General features: G+C 37.3%; 2 protein-coding genes across 2 annotated transcripts; one reads left to right on the top strand and one right to left on the bottom strand.

Moving 5' to 3' along the window:
* The first annotated feature begins 1,872 nt into the window (after window positions 1-1,872).
* Window positions 1,873-4,868, top strand: LOC137934648 (uncharacterized membrane protein At4g09580-like). The gene is made up of 4 exons (XM_068779100.1): window positions 1,873-2,430; window positions 3,812-4,082; window positions 4,260-4,430; window positions 4,535-4,868. The coding sequence occupies exons 1-4, from the start codon at window positions 2,237-2,239 to the stop codon at window positions 4,658-4,660; spliced, it is 762 nt and encodes a 253-aa protein (XP_068635201.1). The 5' UTR covers window positions 1,873-2,236; the 3' UTR covers window positions 4,661-4,868.
* Window positions 4,869-5,181: 313 nt separating this feature from the next.
* On the bottom strand, window positions 5,182-19,741 carry LOC137934246 (uncharacterized). The gene is made up of 6 exons (XM_068778523.1): window positions 19,014-19,741; window positions 18,821-18,879; window positions 17,653-17,722; window positions 17,406-17,531; window positions 17,157-17,285; window positions 5,182-5,754 (listed from the first exon to the last, which is right to left on the bottom strand). Exons 1-6 carry the CDS (start codon window positions 19,671-19,673, stop codon window positions 5,290-5,292), a joined length of 1,509 nt encoding a protein of 502 aa, XP_068634624.1. The 5' UTR covers window positions 19,674-19,741; the 3' UTR covers window positions 5,182-5,289.
* Between the last annotated feature and the right edge of the window lie 399 nt (window positions 19,742-20,140).

Here is a 20,140-nt window from a genome sequence, read left to right on the forward strand (position 1 = left end):
TTAAAAGAAAAATAAGATCTAACATTGGGAGGGTAACATTCCTTTCATGTGGTTGGTTGGGTAAGTTAAAAGATGGAAAGCATTCATATAGAACATATTGGTTTAATATCATAAATTATTTAATTTTGCTATGTAATTACTCAAGTAAAGTGTATATAATAGTGTCAATATTTTTTATTAAATATAATATATTTTTTCTTTTTTTCTTTTGTTATGCAGGGTATTGGATTTCCTCTAGTAAGTAATAAATAAATTAAAATCGTAATTCTAATAGGCACACAATCATGTTAAAGGATAAATGTGTGTATCAGCCCTAGCAAAGTCTCATAACAGAAAGGCAGTTGACATGACAAGGATTTTTAAACAATCATCTACGGCATTGTTGCCAGTGAAGATCATGGAGGTAATTGGCATCCCCGAAATGTTAATTCCAATGACAATTGCATGGATTGTGTGATTACATTTACATTGCATGGCTCTTGCATAGAGAGGAGAGGATCGCACAAAGCACACAACTGCCTAGCAGCTTAGGGGTGGCATTGAGCCAAAACTAACTCACCACTAAGTTACCTTTCCCAAAGAATTTTCATTTTGTTACCCTAAAACCTAGTGAATAGGGATCCTGCTCTAGCTCGGTTCAAAAAAAGCTCGACTCACTTGATCTCGAACTTGGAATAAGATTTGTTAAGTGTCACAAGTTGAGCTCAACTTGCCAACTAGAAAACTGACTCATTATTTATTTTTTTATGAAAATATCCTTTACCCTGATTGTTTTGGTCGGTTATCTCTTTAGTGAATAGATGATTCTTCTTATTCTTCTCAAACCTCAAAGAGAAATGGCCTTTCAACCCTTTTGGATCTCTCGACATCCAATACTATTGCTTACCAATGGAACAAATGCTCTTAATGGAGAAGTTTGCTCTTTCTGTTGAGTTTATTAACCTAGCTATTATACATTGGTGTGCTCCATTATGAAGTCTTGGACTCCTTTTTAATAGTGTGTTATTCAATGGTACTAAGCTCATCACCCAATTCTTCATGTTCAATTTTATAATTTTTTATTTGTGTAAATTTAAATGTATATTAAACTCAAGCTTGAACTCATAGAAATTTTTTGAGCTAAAGCTTGAAATCTCCAAGGTCCAGCCAAGTTCGAATCTACATAAATAGAGACTTGACTCAACTTCCTACTAAATCCTAGTTACTTACCAAAAATTTTAAACATTCGGGTTTGATTTGACACAAGCAAGACGTGGTGACTAGCAAGAGCATAACCAACCCACTCCAATTCGGGGTCAACAAAAGCAAATTGGCTAGGTCATATAAAAAAATTATTTTTGGCCATTTTATTTCCCCTTCATAGAATTAAAGTGGCTAAACATATTGCTAAATTATACATGTGACATAATGTGTTAACAAGCATACAGAATATAAAGCAAAATGAAGCTAACATGAGAAAATAAACCCAACTGATTAAGATCAAACCACCAATAGTAGAACATTGGAGCTGAAGGATTCGAAAACATTGTTCGCTTTCCCATTCATTGATGAGCCACTTCAGCTTCATCGTGAAAAACATGCCCCCTACGGTTCCCCTACTTTTTATGTCCGACAGTCGTCACCGTGTCGCGCGCTGCCGACTCAAAATGCGACTACCCGTGCCGTGCGTCACATTATCAACTCGACAGAATCCTTCACAGGCATTTCCTCAAACATGTCCCAGGAAGCAACTTCTATTGCGTGCCAGATAATTGACACCTATAATTACAATAAAACCACCTCTCATAAATCAATTTACATTTTTGTCCGACCCGAATGAGCTTAAGTACCGAGGTGAGAAATTAAAAAATTTTAAACCCGGTCTAATCGGACTAGATTAGAGCTTCGATCTCCCCTTCCCTCCCATGGCCGGGAGCAATCATTGTGCACCCAGCCGAGCTGTTCACGTTTGCCGCAACTGACGTGGCCAGGAATATTCTCTCCGCCCTTTTATACCAGACATAAAACTGACTCCACCGTTCCGATTTTAATTGGACTACCGGGCTGAAGATCAGATTTCTCTCTCTGCCTCCCGAGAATATCGGCAGCTGCTTTTTGTCCTCGGTCCTGTGGATTGGAGGAAGCAGTAGAGGGAACCAACAGAATTAGGGCGTTTTTTCCCCCTCGTTTTCCTTCTTCTCGACAGAATAAAGCTCCTGAAAACCCTTTGTTATTCGTGGATTCATCGGGAGAGGTGATGGAGAAGGAGGCGAGGACTGTTTCACGAAGCGACGGATCTAAATTTCCGTTAACGTTGGGGGAGATGGCGGCCGCGTCTAGTGTCGTTTTGGGCTTTCTTTTGGGCCTTGCATGTGTCTATTTTACGATGCCGGCGTCGGACTACAGTTTTCTCAAGCTACCACAAAACCTCGAAGATCTGCAAATTTTGAGGTACATTTTAAGAATTTTCGAATTTATTTTTGTTCCACTGGGGTTTTCGCTGGTATATGGCCTTGAAATTGGACTCCGCTTCTGTTTGGGATTTTTGTACTGAGCAATGTACAAAATATTGTTTTTATTCTGCCTTTGTTTCTAACATTTTATTTGCTTTGTTTTAAAAAAAAAAAAAATCTGTGAGCCATGTTGAAGATATTGCTTCTTTTGGATTTCGATGATTTTTTTCCTAATGAGGTCTTGTCTCAACGAATGACACATTCATACTCTGCCTTCTATTAATTTATGGAAAAAGTACTACTTTTTATTGTTCAAGTCTATCTTTCTATTGATAATTTTTTGTACGCACGGGAATATGATTTTGACGATTCCGGGAATAGGAATTTTAGCATCGTCTTGTTTACTTGCGGACTTTATGTTCAAACCTTTACGTTTAAGGCAAGCTTACAAATCTAACAATTGTGAAACTTGGAAGGATCAATAATAAGGGTTGCTGAACTTGGAAGTCATTCAATAATAAGGATCAAAGTTAGAATATAATTCTGCGGTTGGTGCTTAGGTTCACATTGAACTGTAATGCATGGGCGACTGTTCTAGAACCTTGGTTAACTTCTTAAAACCCTTTTTGAGCTGGTTGCTTACTTCGATTTTGAACATTTGCAGCATTAACAATATAGAGATTTTTAAACAGATTCCAAGATGACATCCCTTTCGTAACTAACTGTATTATGTGTCCTAGTATACAGATGGATTCCTGGCTAATGAAGCTTCCAAAATGTGTCCTCATGCTCTCGTTTAGTTTTAACTTTCGATTGATCACAGTGAGTGGATGGGTGGATTAATACATTTTGTATGGTTCATGGTTCATGCTTAAGAAGAAACTTAGTTCTAGTAAGTTCACAAAATGAAAGAAAGGATTAGAATGTCATTTGTTTACTTCCATCCAAGGTATCGGTGTCTCTGATTTTCAATTACTTATTTCTAGTAAGTTCATAAATTGGAAGTGACGGATTAAAATAACATTTGCTTATTGCTATTCAGGGATTCTATATTTCCAGTTGTTATTTACTTAGCAGGTAGCATTTTTATTTACTAACCTGGTAAATATTTAGAAAGCCGACCATTTTAGTGAACTCCCTCTTGCAAATTTCGATCTCAATGACGGAATAAGCAACTAAGCTATTAAGCAATTTGTTGAATCATGTTCAACCATACGTGTAAAATAACTGTAAGATGTAGATGTAAATTTGCGATAGATGTTCTGTTGACTTCTTATAAGAAAATTTGGTTATATACTTTGAGTGCAGGTTTTTTCCTGCATATGACTGCCCTGATGCCTTCATTTAACTGATATACTCTTCTTATCACCTCTATGTAGGGTTCACCTTGAGGACTACACAAGTGACTACACGGTTCAAGTTTTGGTTGGATATTGTATAGTCTACATTTTTATGCAGACTTTCATGATTCCTGGTACTGTTTTCATGTCATTGCTTGCTGGGGCCCTTTTTGGAGTCTTCAAAGGCATGGCTTTGGTTGTCTTTGCCGCCACAGCTGGTGCTTCCTCTTGCTATTTCCTATCAAAAATGATAGGAAGACCCCTGGTCTTTTCATTGTGGCCAGACAAACTTAGTTTCTTCCAAGCTCAGGTGAGAATTGGTGGTATATTATTAACATGACACTCTTACTTATTGCTCCATTTGGTTGCAGGACCAACAACGTTTTTGTTTTTTTCATAGGTATTATTTTGCACCCATGCGGCTTTGTCTAATGCTAGTGGAATTTGCTGCTTCTTTTTTTTTTTTTTTTTTTTTTTTTATATTCAGGTCGCTCAAAGAAGAGAGAGATTACTTAATTACATGCTTTTCCTGAGAGTCACCCCCACTCTACCAAATACGTTTATCAATGTGGCTTCTCCCATAGTGGATGTACCATATCATACTTTCTTCCTTGCGACCTTCGTTGGGCTTATTCCAGCAGCCTTCGTCACCGTCAGGGTAAATATACTCTCTTTGCCTGGTTTTGTTTTCATTCTTCCTATGCAAACCGTAGTGGATACACTCTGATTTTCCTTTCTTTGGTTGAAATTTGCATAAAGCAGGCAGGAATTGCCTTAGGAGACCTAAAGTCGATGGGTGACCTGTATGATTTCCAGTCAATTGCCACTCTTTTCCTCATTGGAGTAGTGTCCGTCACCCCTACATTGGTGAACAAAAGCAAGAGATAGCATATGCACAAGTTTGAACCTACCTGCTGCTTCTTGTTTATTGTACAGATATTCATGAAATAGTCAATGTCCGACAAATTCTACCTTGCGCCCTCTTAGGCAATAGTCACTTGTAATATTTTAGGGGAAACATGACTGGTGTACACATTTTATGAGCGAGCAAGATGTAACAGATATCACGTCTAATTCATACCAAATTTTGGTATTAAAAATTGAAAATTCAATCCGTATTAGATTTCCTTGATGTCCATCCACATCAAATATCAGCTCAGCTTCTTAAGCAGACACGAGCCGTTTCTCTTGGAACTGACAATTTACCTTGATACAAATATCATTTCGTCCTTTGGTAAGCAAAGCTGTTCAAATAATTCTTGTTTTTTTAACAATTGTGTGATTCTCTGGTTCCATAACGTTACCCGTCGATGGAAAGGCATTTCTTTAGTAACACAAGTCGTTACGACCTCGATGATTATGACATACTGTTTACTCCAAAACTATGACTAAAATAGCTCAAATAAGGCTTGAAAAATTGAGAAGGTGAACAGAAAAAAAGAGTATTCATAAGCGAGATGCTATGGTGCTACAACTTATCAATAAGTTTATAGAATACAACGGTACAACGGACGATCTTAACCCATTCTTCTGACTTTCTTATTTCTATGGGCACTTGCTGGCGTGCCACCCTCAAGCTTCCTCTTCTTGCCAGAGGTTTTTGAGGAACTGCTGCTCGCTCTAGTTGCAGCCTTCCTTGCTGCCACTGCTGGTCGTTTTGTTGTTCGAACCTTCGACTCGTTCTCTCTTCCTCGCTTCGAAGGTATGTTCCTTTGCTCAACGGTTTTTGGCACAGCACGTGATTTCTTCTGGACACCAGATTTTCCAGCCCTTAAACCTTGATATGAAAGAGCACCCCCTCTGGGACTTGGTTTCCCATCGTTTGACGCCACTGCTGTCCTCTTGCTTGGAGAACTATCTACCTGTGTTATTGATGAGTTTTTTCTCTTTGATGGTGTGGAATCTGATTTTGAGTGGTAAAGCCTAAGATCACGATCTCGGAGCTTGATGTTCTTTTTCCTCACAACCCAGTTGGCAGCTTCCTGTGTTCCATAGAGCATGGCTTCTATCAATTATTATGGTCATGGAAAAGAAAAAAATGCAAAAGAAACTACGGATCTCAATTGTGAATGTAAATGAAGAACAATTTGCAGATGACAGGAGGAGAAGACTTAAAAGAGGCCTGAAAATAGCTTTGAAGGGCAATCACAAAAACCAGATTTCACGTCCCACTGAAACAAAGATGGAAAACAGCTCACATTCTAGACAAGGAAACGGCAAAGGGAAGATCATTCATTAAATCAAAATGTCCCAATAAAAATCTGTCACACATTTCCTCACAAAGTAGGTTGTCCTATGGAACTCTCAAAGTAGGGCTATAAAAACACGTCTCGACTTTAAAACATGGGCAACACTTTTTTGAAGATTTCAACATCAAAAGGCTGATACAGAATATCAAGATGATACATACACTTTAGCATACTAAACAAGCGTCCAAGACTGCTTTAAGTTAGAGTAGCATGGGTTTATGTTCATAGATCTAATCCAATTTTTGCTATTACGAGTGAGAGCACGTCTTTGATTTCTTTTCTTTTTTCTTCTGAAAGGATCAAAAGAGGTTTTTAGTGAATAAAATAATAGAATTTTTTAAAGCTGAAGTAAATCTATTTATTCTTCTTAGACTCGAAAAAAAAATTCTTGAAACTTTTGTCTGAGCCACCAAACTAAATTCTTGGCCATTCAGACTAAACATAATGCATTCTACGAAAAAAATATTCTATCGGTCCATAACATCCAAACAGCTTATTGAAATATAAACTCAATATGACCACAGTCAAATAGAAAAATTACTTGCCAGTCGATATGAGAGGGTATTACATGACTTAAACAGTGGTTCAGTAAAAGCACCACAATCTTTTCAAATAGATATATTGGGCTCTGAAAGAAATGGATAGATGTGTTCTCCCTTAATCCTTTCTAAAATGCTTTAAAACATCCAAAGCCGTTGTATAAATTATACCAACTTGACATAAAAAAGGCTTTCTTGCATGGTGATTTGGAAGAAATCTATATAGAACAAACTCCTGGATATGTAGCTCAAGATGAGAGGAATAAAGTTTATAGACTCAAGAAAGCAATAAAAGGTTTAAAAGAGAATCCACAGGCATGGTTTGAAAATTTTAGTTAAGTGGTGATGTCTAAGGGGTTCTCTAGAAATCAGTGTGACCATTCGCTTTTTGTCCCGAAGCCATCCTTTGGTATTGTGGTGTTGTTAGTATATGTGGATGATATTATATTGACTGAAAGCGATGTGACTAATAATGAAAAGGCCACATTTTCAGACTAAGAACCTTGGTTTGCTAAAAACATTTTAGAATTGAAGGGGCAAGAAGTAAAGAAGTACAGGAAGTAACAGATATATTACAAAGGTATGGGTTGTTGGGAGCCAAACTGGTTGAAACACTGAAGTTGGACATGATCTCCATGATGATCAGAGTCACAAACTCAATGATAAGATAATATATCGATCGTTTGTTGACAAACTCATATATGCTATTGTTACTTGCCTAGATGTTTCTTTTGCTTTTAGTATAGTTAATCAGTTCATGGAATGCCCACAAAAAAAATCCATATGGAAGCTGCACAGAGAACCATGAGGTATTTGAAATGGTTACCTAGAAAAGGTATCTTCTTTAAGCCACATGACCACTAAAAAATTGAAGCCTTCATTGACGTTGACTATGTTGGTTCTGAGCTGGACAAGAAGCCTACTACAAGATATTGTGTGTTTCTAGGAGGAAACTTGATAAGCTAGAAAAGTAAGAAACAGAATGTCATAACTCAATCCAATGCTAAAGTAGAGTATAAAGCAATGGCACACACTGTCAATGAATTGATGTGGGTAAGGTTCGTGACACAAGAGTTGGGCTTTCATTAAGATGAATTTATGACTATGTATTGTGACAATCAAACAGCCATATTTATTGCCGGAAATCCAATGTTTCATGAGAGAACGAAACATATTGAAGTGGATTGTCATTTTATTCGGGATGTTGTAATGAAAACGGAATAGTCACTCCTTATGTTTGATCTGGAGATCAGCTTAGACATGTGTTCACTAAGGCTTTGGGAAGATGTGAGTTTATGACATTCTGCAACAAGCTGGGCCTTATGAATATATATATATATATATATATATATATATACTTCAACTTGAAGGGGAGTAAAAGCTATTGAGGGGTATTTTGATTATTTTACATCAATAGATGTTACAAATTTCTATGTCGTCTTATTCTACATGATTTATTATGTCTCTAAACTTAATTTCACATAATTTGATTTTGCAGAGTGGGAGATATAAGGGTTAAAGTGATTTAAGGGCATTTTTGTAAATTACCTAATCCCACTTATTAAATAGAAGGGAGGTCGAACTAGACCCCTAATGAGACTCAATTCTGAGAACTCTTTTCTCCCTCTTTCCTTCTCTTCTCAATTTCTCTCGTTTCTCTCTTCAATGTTCACTTTTGACAGTTTTCATAACACATTATAATAGCATTTATGTATATTATATCATAGACCTCTAGAAACAACATTCATCTTAGAGGCCCTAGACAAAAAAGCACAAAACAAAGGTAGGTTGAGTGCATAAAAGAAATAGATCACCTAAACTTCATTTGAAGGTGATTTGCTTTTAAGTGTTAGGAAATGAAAAATGTGATGGAAGTGTGCCTCACAAACTGTTACAAATCTCGAATTTCAACTCTCCTTATAAAGCAGTAAACCTAAATTAATGTTAAAATAAAGTAAATCCGATGGTTGCTAACACACTTGTTCTATTTTAAATCTACGGTGGAATTGCAAATGATATAATGCCAGCCCAATTGGGCTTATATGTTTCTGGAAAAAGTAAAATGTCTATTGGGACACTCTCGCATTTAGGCTTAAAGAAGAAGTCTTCTAGATGAAGTGGATTCCCCTCTCACTCTTCATCAGAACTAACACTTTTTGTCCAGTTTTCAAGAGTGTAAATTCTTTAGCAATTACCCTGAGCACCAACAGGCTTGAAGACAACTTCTACACCACCAACTGAAAAAATAATGGAGGTTGCCATGGTTCAAAAAGCTCTTTTTCAGTTCAAGCTCTCTGTTTCAGTTCAAATTCTCTGTTTCATAGTCTAAGTTCCTCCCAATAGCATGTCAGAAAAGGATACCAGCTAATTAAAATTTCCGAAAGACTTGTACATCAGGCCTTTGGCACAAATGGCCACATGCAGGGTTTCTGATGTGGGACAAAGGTGTGTTGTTTAATTTGATGATACCTATCATAGAGATTAGGATAGAAATAGAGAAGAAGAAGAAGAATAAAGACAAAGGAGAGAAGAGAGTAGAGAGGTAGAAGAGGAAGAACAGGAAGAGAAGAGAGGAGAGGTAGAAGAGGAAGAACAGGAAGAGAGGACACAGTAAGGGAGGAAAAAAATCTCAATTCATCATTAATGCTCACTAATCCGATTACAATTAATTAATAAAAGAGAAACTGAAATTCAAAATTCAAAATTCAAAATTCAAAAAAGAGAAAAATCACTTACTGATAAATCTCATAAAATCGGGAAGATAAAAATAAAATAAAACTGAAAAACAAGTGATTTGGGGAGAAAATAGAGGAGAAAAGAAGAGAAAAGTGGTCTGGATGAACAGCAGCCTTGCAGCCTTGGAGACTGTGCCAAAAAGGCAAGTCCTCCTCTTTTATAATCAGGGTTTTAAGTGAAATTTTACAAAAGGACAGAAATACCCCTCAATATTAAAAAATACATAACTCTTAAAATACATGTCTAAAGTGAATGGAAATTGAACTAGTAATAAAGTAAAACATTGTCTATCTAATAGGTATACTATAAGACAAAATGTAGAAAATGACCAAAATACCCCAGGACTGGTATTTTAACACTCCCCCTCAAGATGGAGAGTAGATAACAAACAATCCCAACTTGTCATTGACGGACCCATGAACATCTTCTCAAAGGCTTGGTAAATTTATTTATTTTTTATAAAAGTGATAAATGCTTAGTAAATATATCTCCTAACTGGTCTGAAGATTTTACATAAGGAGTTATCACCTTTCCCTGCATAACTGTATATCTAATGAAATAGCAATCAACCTCTATATGTTTCATTCTTTCATAGAATACAGGGTTGCCGACAATAAAAAAACTGTCAGGTTATCGCAATTCATAACATAGGGTCAGGTAACGTAAAGCCAAATTCAATAAGACAAACTTAATCCACATAATCTCACTAATTGTGTGAGTCATTGCTCAATACTTGGCCTTTGCACTAGACCTAGCCGCAACTGTTTATTTTTTACTTTTCCAGTTTACCAGGTTGCCTCCAACAAAACAACATAATCAACATCCGAATACACAAGTACATCAACTTTCCCATTTTGATTATACATAAGACCTTTTCTAGGTGCACCCTTCAAGTACTTTAAAATCCTTTGAGGAGCTTCTAAATGGACTTTCTGGGCATTTTCCATAAACTGGCTCATAACTCCCCAACAAATGAGATATCCAGCCTGGTAGCTGTAGCATAGATCAGTTTACCTACTAACCGTCGGTATTGAGTTTTATCCTTAAGTGTAAGACCCTATGTGTCATGTAGATTATGATTAACTTCCATGGGGATGTCAATAGGTTTAGCACCTAATATCCAATATATATTTTCTCTGAGAAAGAACAACACCTTGTTCGCTACGAGCGACTTCAATGCCAAGGAAGTACCTAATAGAGCCCAAATCCTTTGTCTAGAAATGTGCAGCCAGATATTGTTTAACTTCTATAATACCAACAAGATCATCACCAGATAACACAATGTCATCTACATAGACAAGCAAAACCACCATACCGGTCTTCCTTAAGTAGGAACATAAAATTATCACAATGGCTCATATAGAACCCAAATTGTAGAACTACAACACTAAAATTTTCAAACTAGGCCCATAGACTCTATTTAAGTCCACAAATAGCCTTCTACAGTTTATACACTTTTCATGTCTCCCCCTGAGCAACATACCCAGGAGGTTGCTCCATATGCACTTCCTCATATAGATCACCATATAGAAAGGCATGCTTCACATCAAGCTGAAAGAGAGCCAACCCTTATTAACAGCCACAGGTATTAAGAGACACACCGAAGTGTTATGGTCCTGGGGTTAAGTACCTATGTCTTCCGCTCCTAACAAGTCGGTCTTTTGGGTAGTATTGGCTAGGTGCTTAACATTTGGTATCAGAGCGGGCTCCCACGTCGCGAGTTCGAGTCCCAGGGCGCGCAAAGGCTGGATTAAGATTACTGGTAGGTTTGGGGGGCGACCTAGCGGAGGGGGCGACCTGGAGAACTGCGAAGGGGCACTAGGAGTAGGCCGCCGCTAGAGTAGGCCACCGGGTTGGGCCAGTGTCGTTGTGCCGTCGTGGTCATCGGCTCGCGAAGGTGGGGTGTGATGTTATGGTCCTGGGGTTAAGTACCTATGTCTTCCGCTCCTAACAGGCCGGTTTTTTGGGTAGTATTGGCTAGGTGCTTAACACAAAGCAAGTCGGGCCATAGGAGAGAATGTCTCAAAGACATCAACTCCAAAAGTCTATGTATACCCCTTTGCCACCAGTCAAGCTTTATACCGTTCAATAGAACCATCAACATTGTATTTGATAGTATAAACCCAACGATACCCCACAATAACTGCTCCTATAGGTGGATCATACAGACGACATGTTCCCCGAGACACCAAAGCACTCATCTCATCATCCATCACTTGTTTCAATTCTAGAGAACACAAGGTTTCCTGCACTGAATGAAGTATAGAAGTAGAAAATAACATAACAAAGGATTTGAAGGATGAGGACAAAAAATTAAGAGACCCATATTTTGATATCGGATGAGAAGTACAAGATCATTTACCTTTACGTACACTAATAGGCAAGTACAAATCAGAGACTACAAGATTTGCAAGTAATAAGGAAACTAGTGGATCATGAGAAGAGAGCATTGTAGAGGTAACTACTGGAGGCACTGCAAGAGCACGAGAACGACAGCTATAAACACGAAGAGGCAATGAAGAACTCAATGAAGCTAGTACATCGAAAACTGCAATAGGAACAGGATTGTCTGAAGGAGATTCAGGTGATACAAGAAGCTCCGTAGGGGATGAAAAATATGGAGTATGTTCAAAGAAATTCACGATAGCTAACACATGTCTTCCATTGAATAGGATCATTACATTTGTACCCTTTTTGTCTTTGGGAATATCCCAGAAAAACACATTTAACAAACCGAGGTGACAACTTATCAACTAAAGTTCCAAACATATGAACAAAACAAGTACATCCAAAAACACAAGGAACCACATCAAAAAAATTACAATTTGTCTTTAAAACATAAAGAGGAAGTTGACTACTCAAAATTAGATGAAGGCATACGATTAATCAAGTAGCATGAAGCTAATATTGCATCTCCCAAAAAAGATTTAGGAACATTCATATACAGTAATAGTATCTTTGTAACCTCAAGAAGATGTTTGTTTTTACATTCAGCTACCCCATTTTGTTATGGTGTATAAGATCATGATGTTTGATAGATAATACCATGAAGAGCACAAAATACTAAAAAATTTATGATTAAGATATTTCAAACTATTATCAATACGAAGCACATGAACATAGGCACCAAACTGATTCTTTATTTCATTGAAAAAATTGAGGAATGAATCAAATACTTCAAACTTCTCCAGTAGGAGATACACCCAAGTTACTCTACTAAAATCATTAATAAACGACACAAAATACTTAAAACCAAATGGGCTAGGAACCCGACACGAACCCCATACATATGAGTGGACTAATTCAAACAACTTGGTGTTTTAACTAGAACTAAATGGGAAACTGGAGCAACAATATTTTCCCAACTGACAAGACTCACAATCGAGTGAAATATCGACTGGCAAAGAAGGAAAAGACTGACGTAGCTTAATTGATGATTGACATCCCAAACACAAATGCCACAAGTAAGAAGAATCTATAGTAGTGAGTGTCACAACTCAAAAAACCAATACATCATCCAACAAGTAGAGCCATCCCTTCTCATGTCCTAAACCAATCGTCCTCATAGTCTATAAGTCCAAGAAAACACATGAAGTAGGATAAACGGTTATTGAACAATTTAAGGATTTAGTTATATCACTCACAAACAAGAGATTAATTGGAAACTTTAGTACAAATAAAACATAATCTAAGGATATTTGTGGAGTAGTGTGAACTGTTCCCTCCCCTTGAATGAGAAAGGTGGATCCATCAATTAAAGTAACTCGACGATATGAATGAGATGGACTAATGGACTGAAATAAGGAGGGCATACCTGACATGTGTGTAGAGGCTCCTGAATCAATGATCCAAGAGGGGGAATGAGACACATTCAGTGCAATCATACCTGTACTAGGCATCATGACACTCGCTGAGGAAGCAAAAGTCTCGGTAGTCTGAGAACCAGTAGATGAAGCAATTAGTTGACCCATTCGTTGTACTAACTGCTGAATTTCTTCATAGGATCCAGTGTGTGAGGAGGCGTTCTTATCTATGATTATAGAGCTGGTCCAGGTAAGAACACCAAATTTTTCCCAACATTTCTCAAAAATATGATTAGTCTTACCACAATGAACACATTTTCGACCCTCCCGATCATTTCGGCCACAACCACAGGTAGAGGAAGAGCGACATCTACCTCTATTATTACTACCACGAAACTGATCATCAAGCTTACAAGTAGAAGACTGATGGTTAATAGCTACTACTTTTGAAATAGCTCCACCTGACTCATTCTTATTTACAACTATACCTTCCGCTCGAAAAACTTTGTTAAAGGTTTGCTCAAGGGTGGTCACAATCACATTTGCCAATAGCTGGACTCAAATAGCATCATACTTAGGCCCCAAACCATCCAAAAAACGGGCTACTAGAATCTGATTTTCTTTCTTACGAATATCTTCAACATTCGCAGTAAAAAGATGGAATGTATTAATCTCCTGTAGTACTCTCGTCATCTCAGTGAAATAATTTATCACTTATCTACCTCCACGCTTCATATTAAAATATTTCACATATAACTCATAAATCCATGACAAATTACTTTCTTGAGACAAAATGGAAGCCAATGTAGTCCACATTGCCTTAGTAGTACTGCAACTTAAAATCTGGTCACTAAATTTGGACTCCATTACTAAATTACATTCTGCCACCTAATCTTCAATAATAGGCACAAGGGGATCATCTATTATATATTTTGTCATTCTTCTAACCCTCAAATACATCAAAACTGATTTGGACCAGTTTACATAATTCGATTTATTCTACCGGATCGTAGTTATCTGAATAGGCTGAGAAAATTTCACATCTAAGCTCTCAGCAATCCTCTTGACAATAACTTGTGTACTAGAATCAGCCATTAAACATCACAAAACACCATAATTCAGTACACTAGAGCGTCAATTAACCAAAGGGAAACACTTCCCCTAAATTTCTATGTTTGCACAGTCTAAGTGGGCTTCACACCGAATTCAATTAGGGCAATTCAACACCCAATTCACTCAATTTTGAACCAATAGTGATCCACTTCAGCAATTAAGACCATAAATCGATGAAAGAATGACTTAATTGCAAGAAATCGGGCTATATGGATGATGATGCAAGCATTAGGTTGATGAAGCAAGCATTGGGTTGATGACGCAAACAGATTTGAGGAATTTCATCAAATTGGGATCATCAAACACCGCTAAATCCCAGCAATCAATCAAATAGAAGCATTAATCATTAGCCAGGGAAAAAAATAGGCTAAGACAGGCAAAAAAAGGAAAAATTGGAATTTTTACCCTACCAAATCCAGAAATATGGGAAAATCCTTCAAGAAGATTACTGAAAATGGAGAGAAGGTCCACAAAATTGAAAGATATCTGCCCAAGACTTGCATTGCTGCTCTGATACTATGAAAAATATGTGATTTGGGGAGAAAATAGAGGAGAAAAGAGGAGAAAAAGTGGCTTGGATGAACAACAACCTTGCTGCCTTGCAGACAGTGCCAGAAAGGTATGTCCTCCTCCTTTATAATCAGGCTTTTAAGTGAAATTTTGCAAAAAGAGAAAAATGCCCCTCAATACTAAAAAATACATAACTCCTAAAATACATGTCAAAATTGAATGGAAATTGAACTAGTGATAAAATAAAACATTGCGTATCTAATAGCTACACTATAAGACAAAAATATAATGTGGGAAATATGGAAAATGACCAAAATACTCCTGAACTGATATTTTAACAAAAATATAATAAATATATTAAAAAAATATAGAATCACCCAACCACAATTTGGTGGGTCCTAGTGGGGCTCGATGCCTTCGAGTGTAAATTCGGGTTGTGGCATACTGGTGTCCCCACCAACTCTCCTGGGGTAGGTGAATCTCAACCCTGTCAAGTGTAGCTCTTGGTGGCTCTTATAGTACTTGAACAAATCCGGGTCCAACTGTTGCAATGTCTCGTGAGAAATCCAAGTGTTGTATGAGCCTAGATGCCCCGCCCAACGAACTAAAAATCATTATCCGTTCCTAGTAAAGACAACTTGTTCATCTAAAATAGTATCAATATGATCTTTTTGTGCTAGTGGGAGGGGAAGAGGGGAAGGAGTCAAAGGGGCTGCAGGGATAGGAATAGATGTTGTATCAACCAAAGTGGTAGAGTCAGAAGGGGTCGAACAACATGGATCATTAGGAATGGATGAAAGACCCTTGTATACTATCAAAACCTCAATGTTAAAAGTGGAGCTCATGTTAGATTCTGGTGGCAAATCAATAACATAAGCATTAGATCCTACTCTTTTCAGCACCTTAAATGGTCCTACACCACAGGTTTGCAGATTTCGAGTGTGCCCCGAAGGTAGCCTCTCAGGTCGAATTCGAACCATGACATAGTCACCCTCATTAAATTCTTTAGCATTCTTGCACATATAGGCATACATTTTGTACTGGGCGTTACTTGCATTAATACATTTATTAACTTTAGCATGCAATTCTTGGACTCGTCGTGCAAAGGAAATGGCAGATTCAAAACCCCTAGCATAAGGAGACATTGGTATGAGATCTAAAGGTTTCCAAGGTTGATACCCATGGACAACTTGAAACGCACTCATACCTATTGACCTATTCATTGAGTTGTTGTAAGCCAATTGTGCAGCTGGAAGAATTAAGTCTCATGTCCGATGATGATCACCAACAAGGCATCGAAGTAGGTTCCCTAAACTGTGATTAACGACTTCAATCTGACCATCAGTCTATGGATGGTATGCAGTAGAAAATTCCAATTGAGTAACTACTAAGTGCCACAAAGTTTTCCAAAGGTAGCTCATGAAGCGGACATCCTTGTCAGAAACTATGGTTCGAGGAAGACCTTTGATGATATCGATTGTAGAGTTTAGGATAGAAATAGGGAAGGAGAAGAAGAATAGAGACGAAGGAGAGGAGAGGAGAGTAGAGAAAGAAAAAGGAAGAATGAGAAGAGAGGAAGCAGTAAGGGAGGAAAAAATTCTCAATTCATCATTAATGCTCACTAATCCGATTACAATCAATTAATAAAAGAGAAACTGAAATTCAAAATTCAAAAAAGAGATAAACCATAAACTGATAAATCTCGTAAAACCAGGAAGATAAAAAATAAATAAATAAATTAATGAAAAAAAATATGGAATCACCACAATGTGGTGGATCCTGGTGGGGCCCGATGCCTCCGAGTGTAAACTCAGATGACTGGTGGCATACTGGTGTCCCCACCAGTTTCTAGTGTAAGGTCTTAGATTAAGTCCCTCTAGGGGAATGGATGTACTATGCATGTGTAATCAACATTCAAAACAAAAAAACACAAAAAAAAAAAAAACTAGAAAAAATGGCCACCAATTAGATGATTGAAATCTACTAATTGGTAAGAACGTTGCCCATGACCCAGCCATGGTGGGATCTTCAAGTGGTTGATAACATTGGTTATGTATTTGAAGAAATGTCAGACTTCTCCACTTTAATGGACGCATGTGCCTCATTCAGCTGCTAACCTATCAATCTTATAGCTAAAGTAGAGGTCTCCTGAGAGCATCTTGCAGTAGAGAGCTCCCTCCCTTTGTAATCTAGGATACAGCCCCCTTGTATCATGTATCATGCTTATTGTTCTCTTTTCTCATAAATAAAACCCTATTACCATTTTTTAGAAAAACAAGTGGTTGATCACAGGGCCTCAAATTGTTATGCACATTGTGTTAACCAAATTTCCATTCTAGTGGTGACTTTATAATCAGTTATTCGCATTCTTGCAGAAAAAAGAAGATTTGTAAAAAAGTACTACGAATTCAGAAAGGTAATATCTTAATCTTACTCTGGTTTTAAACAGAACATAAGCAATACCCTTCCCCACACTTGTATGAGGATCTCTGATTACACGAACAGCCTCTATTCCAGATTCTAATTGGTTGAACCCACTAAACAACCGATATAATTCTTCATCCTGAAAGAGTAACAAAAACCAACTCTATCACAACAAAGTCATAGCAGTAAGTTCAGCAAATCCACACAAAATGAAGTCTTCCCTCAAAGGAATTACAGATATTGGGAAAGAATGAGGCACCTTCACATCAAATGGTAGATTACCCACAAAAACAGTTCTTTTATTATCATAAAGTGAAGCGCTTTCTCCTTTCAATTTTTTACGAGGTGGGCAAGCCCTATCAACACGGATGTGATTCCCTCCAACCTAATATTCACGCAGTTCAATAATAAAACAAGGATGCTTAGTTGCCATCCATAAAAAAATACAGTCTAAATTGCAAATAAAATTGCTGTTCTTGATTAAAAGAAGATTGCATAGTACATACCTCGGCCATGTTATGTGACAATGCAGCCTGTGCAGATTTTTCATCTTTGAAAACAATGTAAGCATGGACACTACATGGAAAATGATCTACCATTATCAACAACGAACAATAAGATACAAGTAATCATCAGTTGAGAACAATAAAAAATAACAACTGCAAATATGCAGAAAGAGTACTAGAACATGAACTATTAAGTTGTGAAGCTTAATTAACACCTTACGCTCTGTCGTGGATCGTGTCCCTCCTGGGGGTTGGAAAGGGGGGTTGGGAGCCCCTGAATGGGTCCACGATATATTGACTGTTGTTTTATTAAGGGTAGTTTGAGGATTTCACTCTTGTATTGTGGTTGCCCTAGTTTTCTCTTTATATTTGGGGCGTCGCTATTAGGGTTTGATTTATCGTCGAGGAGAATCATTAGTTGCGGCTATGAAAGGTTAGAGAAGCGATTTCTCTTGTAAACTATTTCATCTTCATAGTGGGTTACTGGGTTATTGCAACAACGGAAGACAGGGCGTAGTCTCACCTTCAGGCGAACCTATATAAATTTTGTGGTCTTTCTTCGTGCTTGTTTTTCTTCTTCTGATTTTATTATTATTACTCTCGCTAGTTTAGAATTAGGGCATCTAATTCCTATCATAAACTTCATCATTTCATGACAAGGCCATTGAAAATGTTGGGACAATAGAAGGCGACATAGTCAATAAAAGAAAAAGGGAAAAATATTTTGGAGGATTTCCTCTTTTTTCTGAATAAAGGTTACACATAAGACACCACAGAGGCCCATGAAACTAGAACCCAAGACTGACAGGCAACAAATGACATCCACTTACAATGTTATCCTTCTCATCTACATAGTTAGCCATGTTCTCATGACATGGTTAACAATGTCAAATGAGAGATATGTTGATAACAAGTTTGTGAGGCCAAAATGTGCACATACATATATTATATTGAAATCTGCAAATTCATATCAGATCATAGGCATTAAGGCCTCGCAAGTGAATTTTCCAGGCAAGTATGAAATTCGGATCTACCTGGAAATAGATTTCTAGGGATCACTGCAACTGCAAGTAGTTTGATAGCAACAGTAAAATAAACCACAACTGAAACGGAGGTAAAATAAAAAAAACTCATTGCAGTAGAAAAGATGGGCTTTGGTAAAACATACCTATCAATAGATTCATTGACCTTGCCCATAATAATAGCCCCCTTTCTCGGAGTTTTACTCTGACAGAATAAAAAAAAAAATGAGTTTTTTTCGTGGTCATCATCATCATCAATTGCTGAAAAGAAATTATGAATATCACTACACGAAATGACTTTAATTTATATATCGGAAAGGTCATTAAGTTGCTACTCACATCCAAAAGCGGTACAGACCGAATTCTAACTGATTCAATATCACCGAAACACTTAAATTCTTTCGTCAACGCCTTCTTCTTCACTTTCACTGGCAGATTCCCTACGAAGACAGTTCTTTGGAGCTTACTCTCATCATCGTAAGCTTCTGCAGAAACAACCATTGTTTCCGCTGCATCATCTTTTGTTTTCCTCTTCTCTCCAACAATTGTCCTATGAGATTGAGAGACTTTCTTGTCAGTCTCTTCCACCGTTCCGTACTTTTTCACTTCGTATTCTTCTTCAATTTCATCCCTTTTCCTCTTTTTCTTATCCTTCTCGAGGGTTTCTGTTTTTTGATCGGCTTTCTTCCGTTTCTTGCTTTTCTGCAAATTATTTTCGACAACAGAATTTCGCCTCTTTTCTCTGTCTTTCTTCTGACTATTCGGCTCAATCGCATGATTGTATTTCTCAGTAGAATCTTCCGAATTAAACAAGCCCCCAAGTTTAGGCTTCTCTGTGGGTTGAAGTTTCGGCATTAACGAGTTTTGTAATGACTCGGGTTTGGGCTTTCGACGAAAGGACTCGTCAGCGAAAAGTGGGAGAGTGGCATTTTCTGATTGGGAAGATGCTCCGAAGATGGTTTTGAAGATATCCGTTGAGCGATCATCGGTTTTCGCCATTTTTCGGGCTCGTTTTCTTGAAGATCTGAGCAGCGTTCCTAGAGAAGGAAGACGTTATCAACCCTAGAGGATGAATAGCGCCGAAGCCACGGTAGACAACCCTACTCCTCTTTAATTACTTTCACCCCTTAAAAAGTCAATATTACCCTCGCATCCATGTAAATTAAGAACTACTCTCACACAATCACCTAGTTATACTTTAATTGTACCTTTTATAGTTCTTTATCCAAAAGATGTTAATTGACTTATTTAGTTTATACAATGTTTTATATTGTATAATTTCCAAAAATAGAGCAAATAGGTTGAAACATTTTCTTCCCACATTAACTTCTCATTTTCAAAGTGGATTTATAGAATGGCTACCATAATATTATAATATGAAACTTTATCTTATTTTTCTAATGATAAAGTAAAAGAAGTGGTGTTTGTGCAAAACAAAACATTCAATTTTTTTATAATTTATCTAA

This window comes from Aristolochia californica, unplaced genomic scaffold, assembly GCF_029961685.1.
Source record: "Aristolochia californica isolate CCGP_79_NKW_82.1479 unplaced genomic scaffold, dmAriCali1.0.hap1 SCAF_6, whole genome shotgun sequence".
Classification (NCBI taxonomy): Eukaryota; Viridiplantae; Streptophyta; class Magnoliopsida; order Piperales; family Aristolochiaceae; genus Aristolochia; species Aristolochia californica.

Coding starts and splice junctions, on each gene's coding strand:
- LOC137934246 (XM_068778523.1), bottom strand. CDS start 19,673: ATGGCGAAAACCGATGATCGCTCAACGGATATCTTCAAAACCATCTTC. Junction 17,532..17,652: donor TGTCACATAACATGGCCGAG/GTATGTACTATG, acceptor CGTGAATATTAG/GTTGGAGGGAATCACATCCG. Junction 5,755..17,156: donor ATGTTCTGTTTAAAACCAGA/GTAAGATTAAGA, acceptor TATGGAACACAG/GAAGCTGCCAACTGGGTTGT.
- LOC137934648 (XM_068779100.1), top strand. CDS start 2,237: ATGGAGAAGGAGGCGAGGACTGTTTCACGAAGCGACGGATCTAAATTT. Junction 2,431..3,811: donor GAAGATCTGCAAATTTTGAG/GTACATTTTAAG, acceptor ACCTCTATGTAG/GGTTCACCTTGAGGACTACA. Junction 4,431..4,534: donor CAGCCTTCGTCACCGTCAGG/GTAAATATACTC, acceptor TGCATAAAGCAG/GCAGGAATTGCCTTAGGAGA.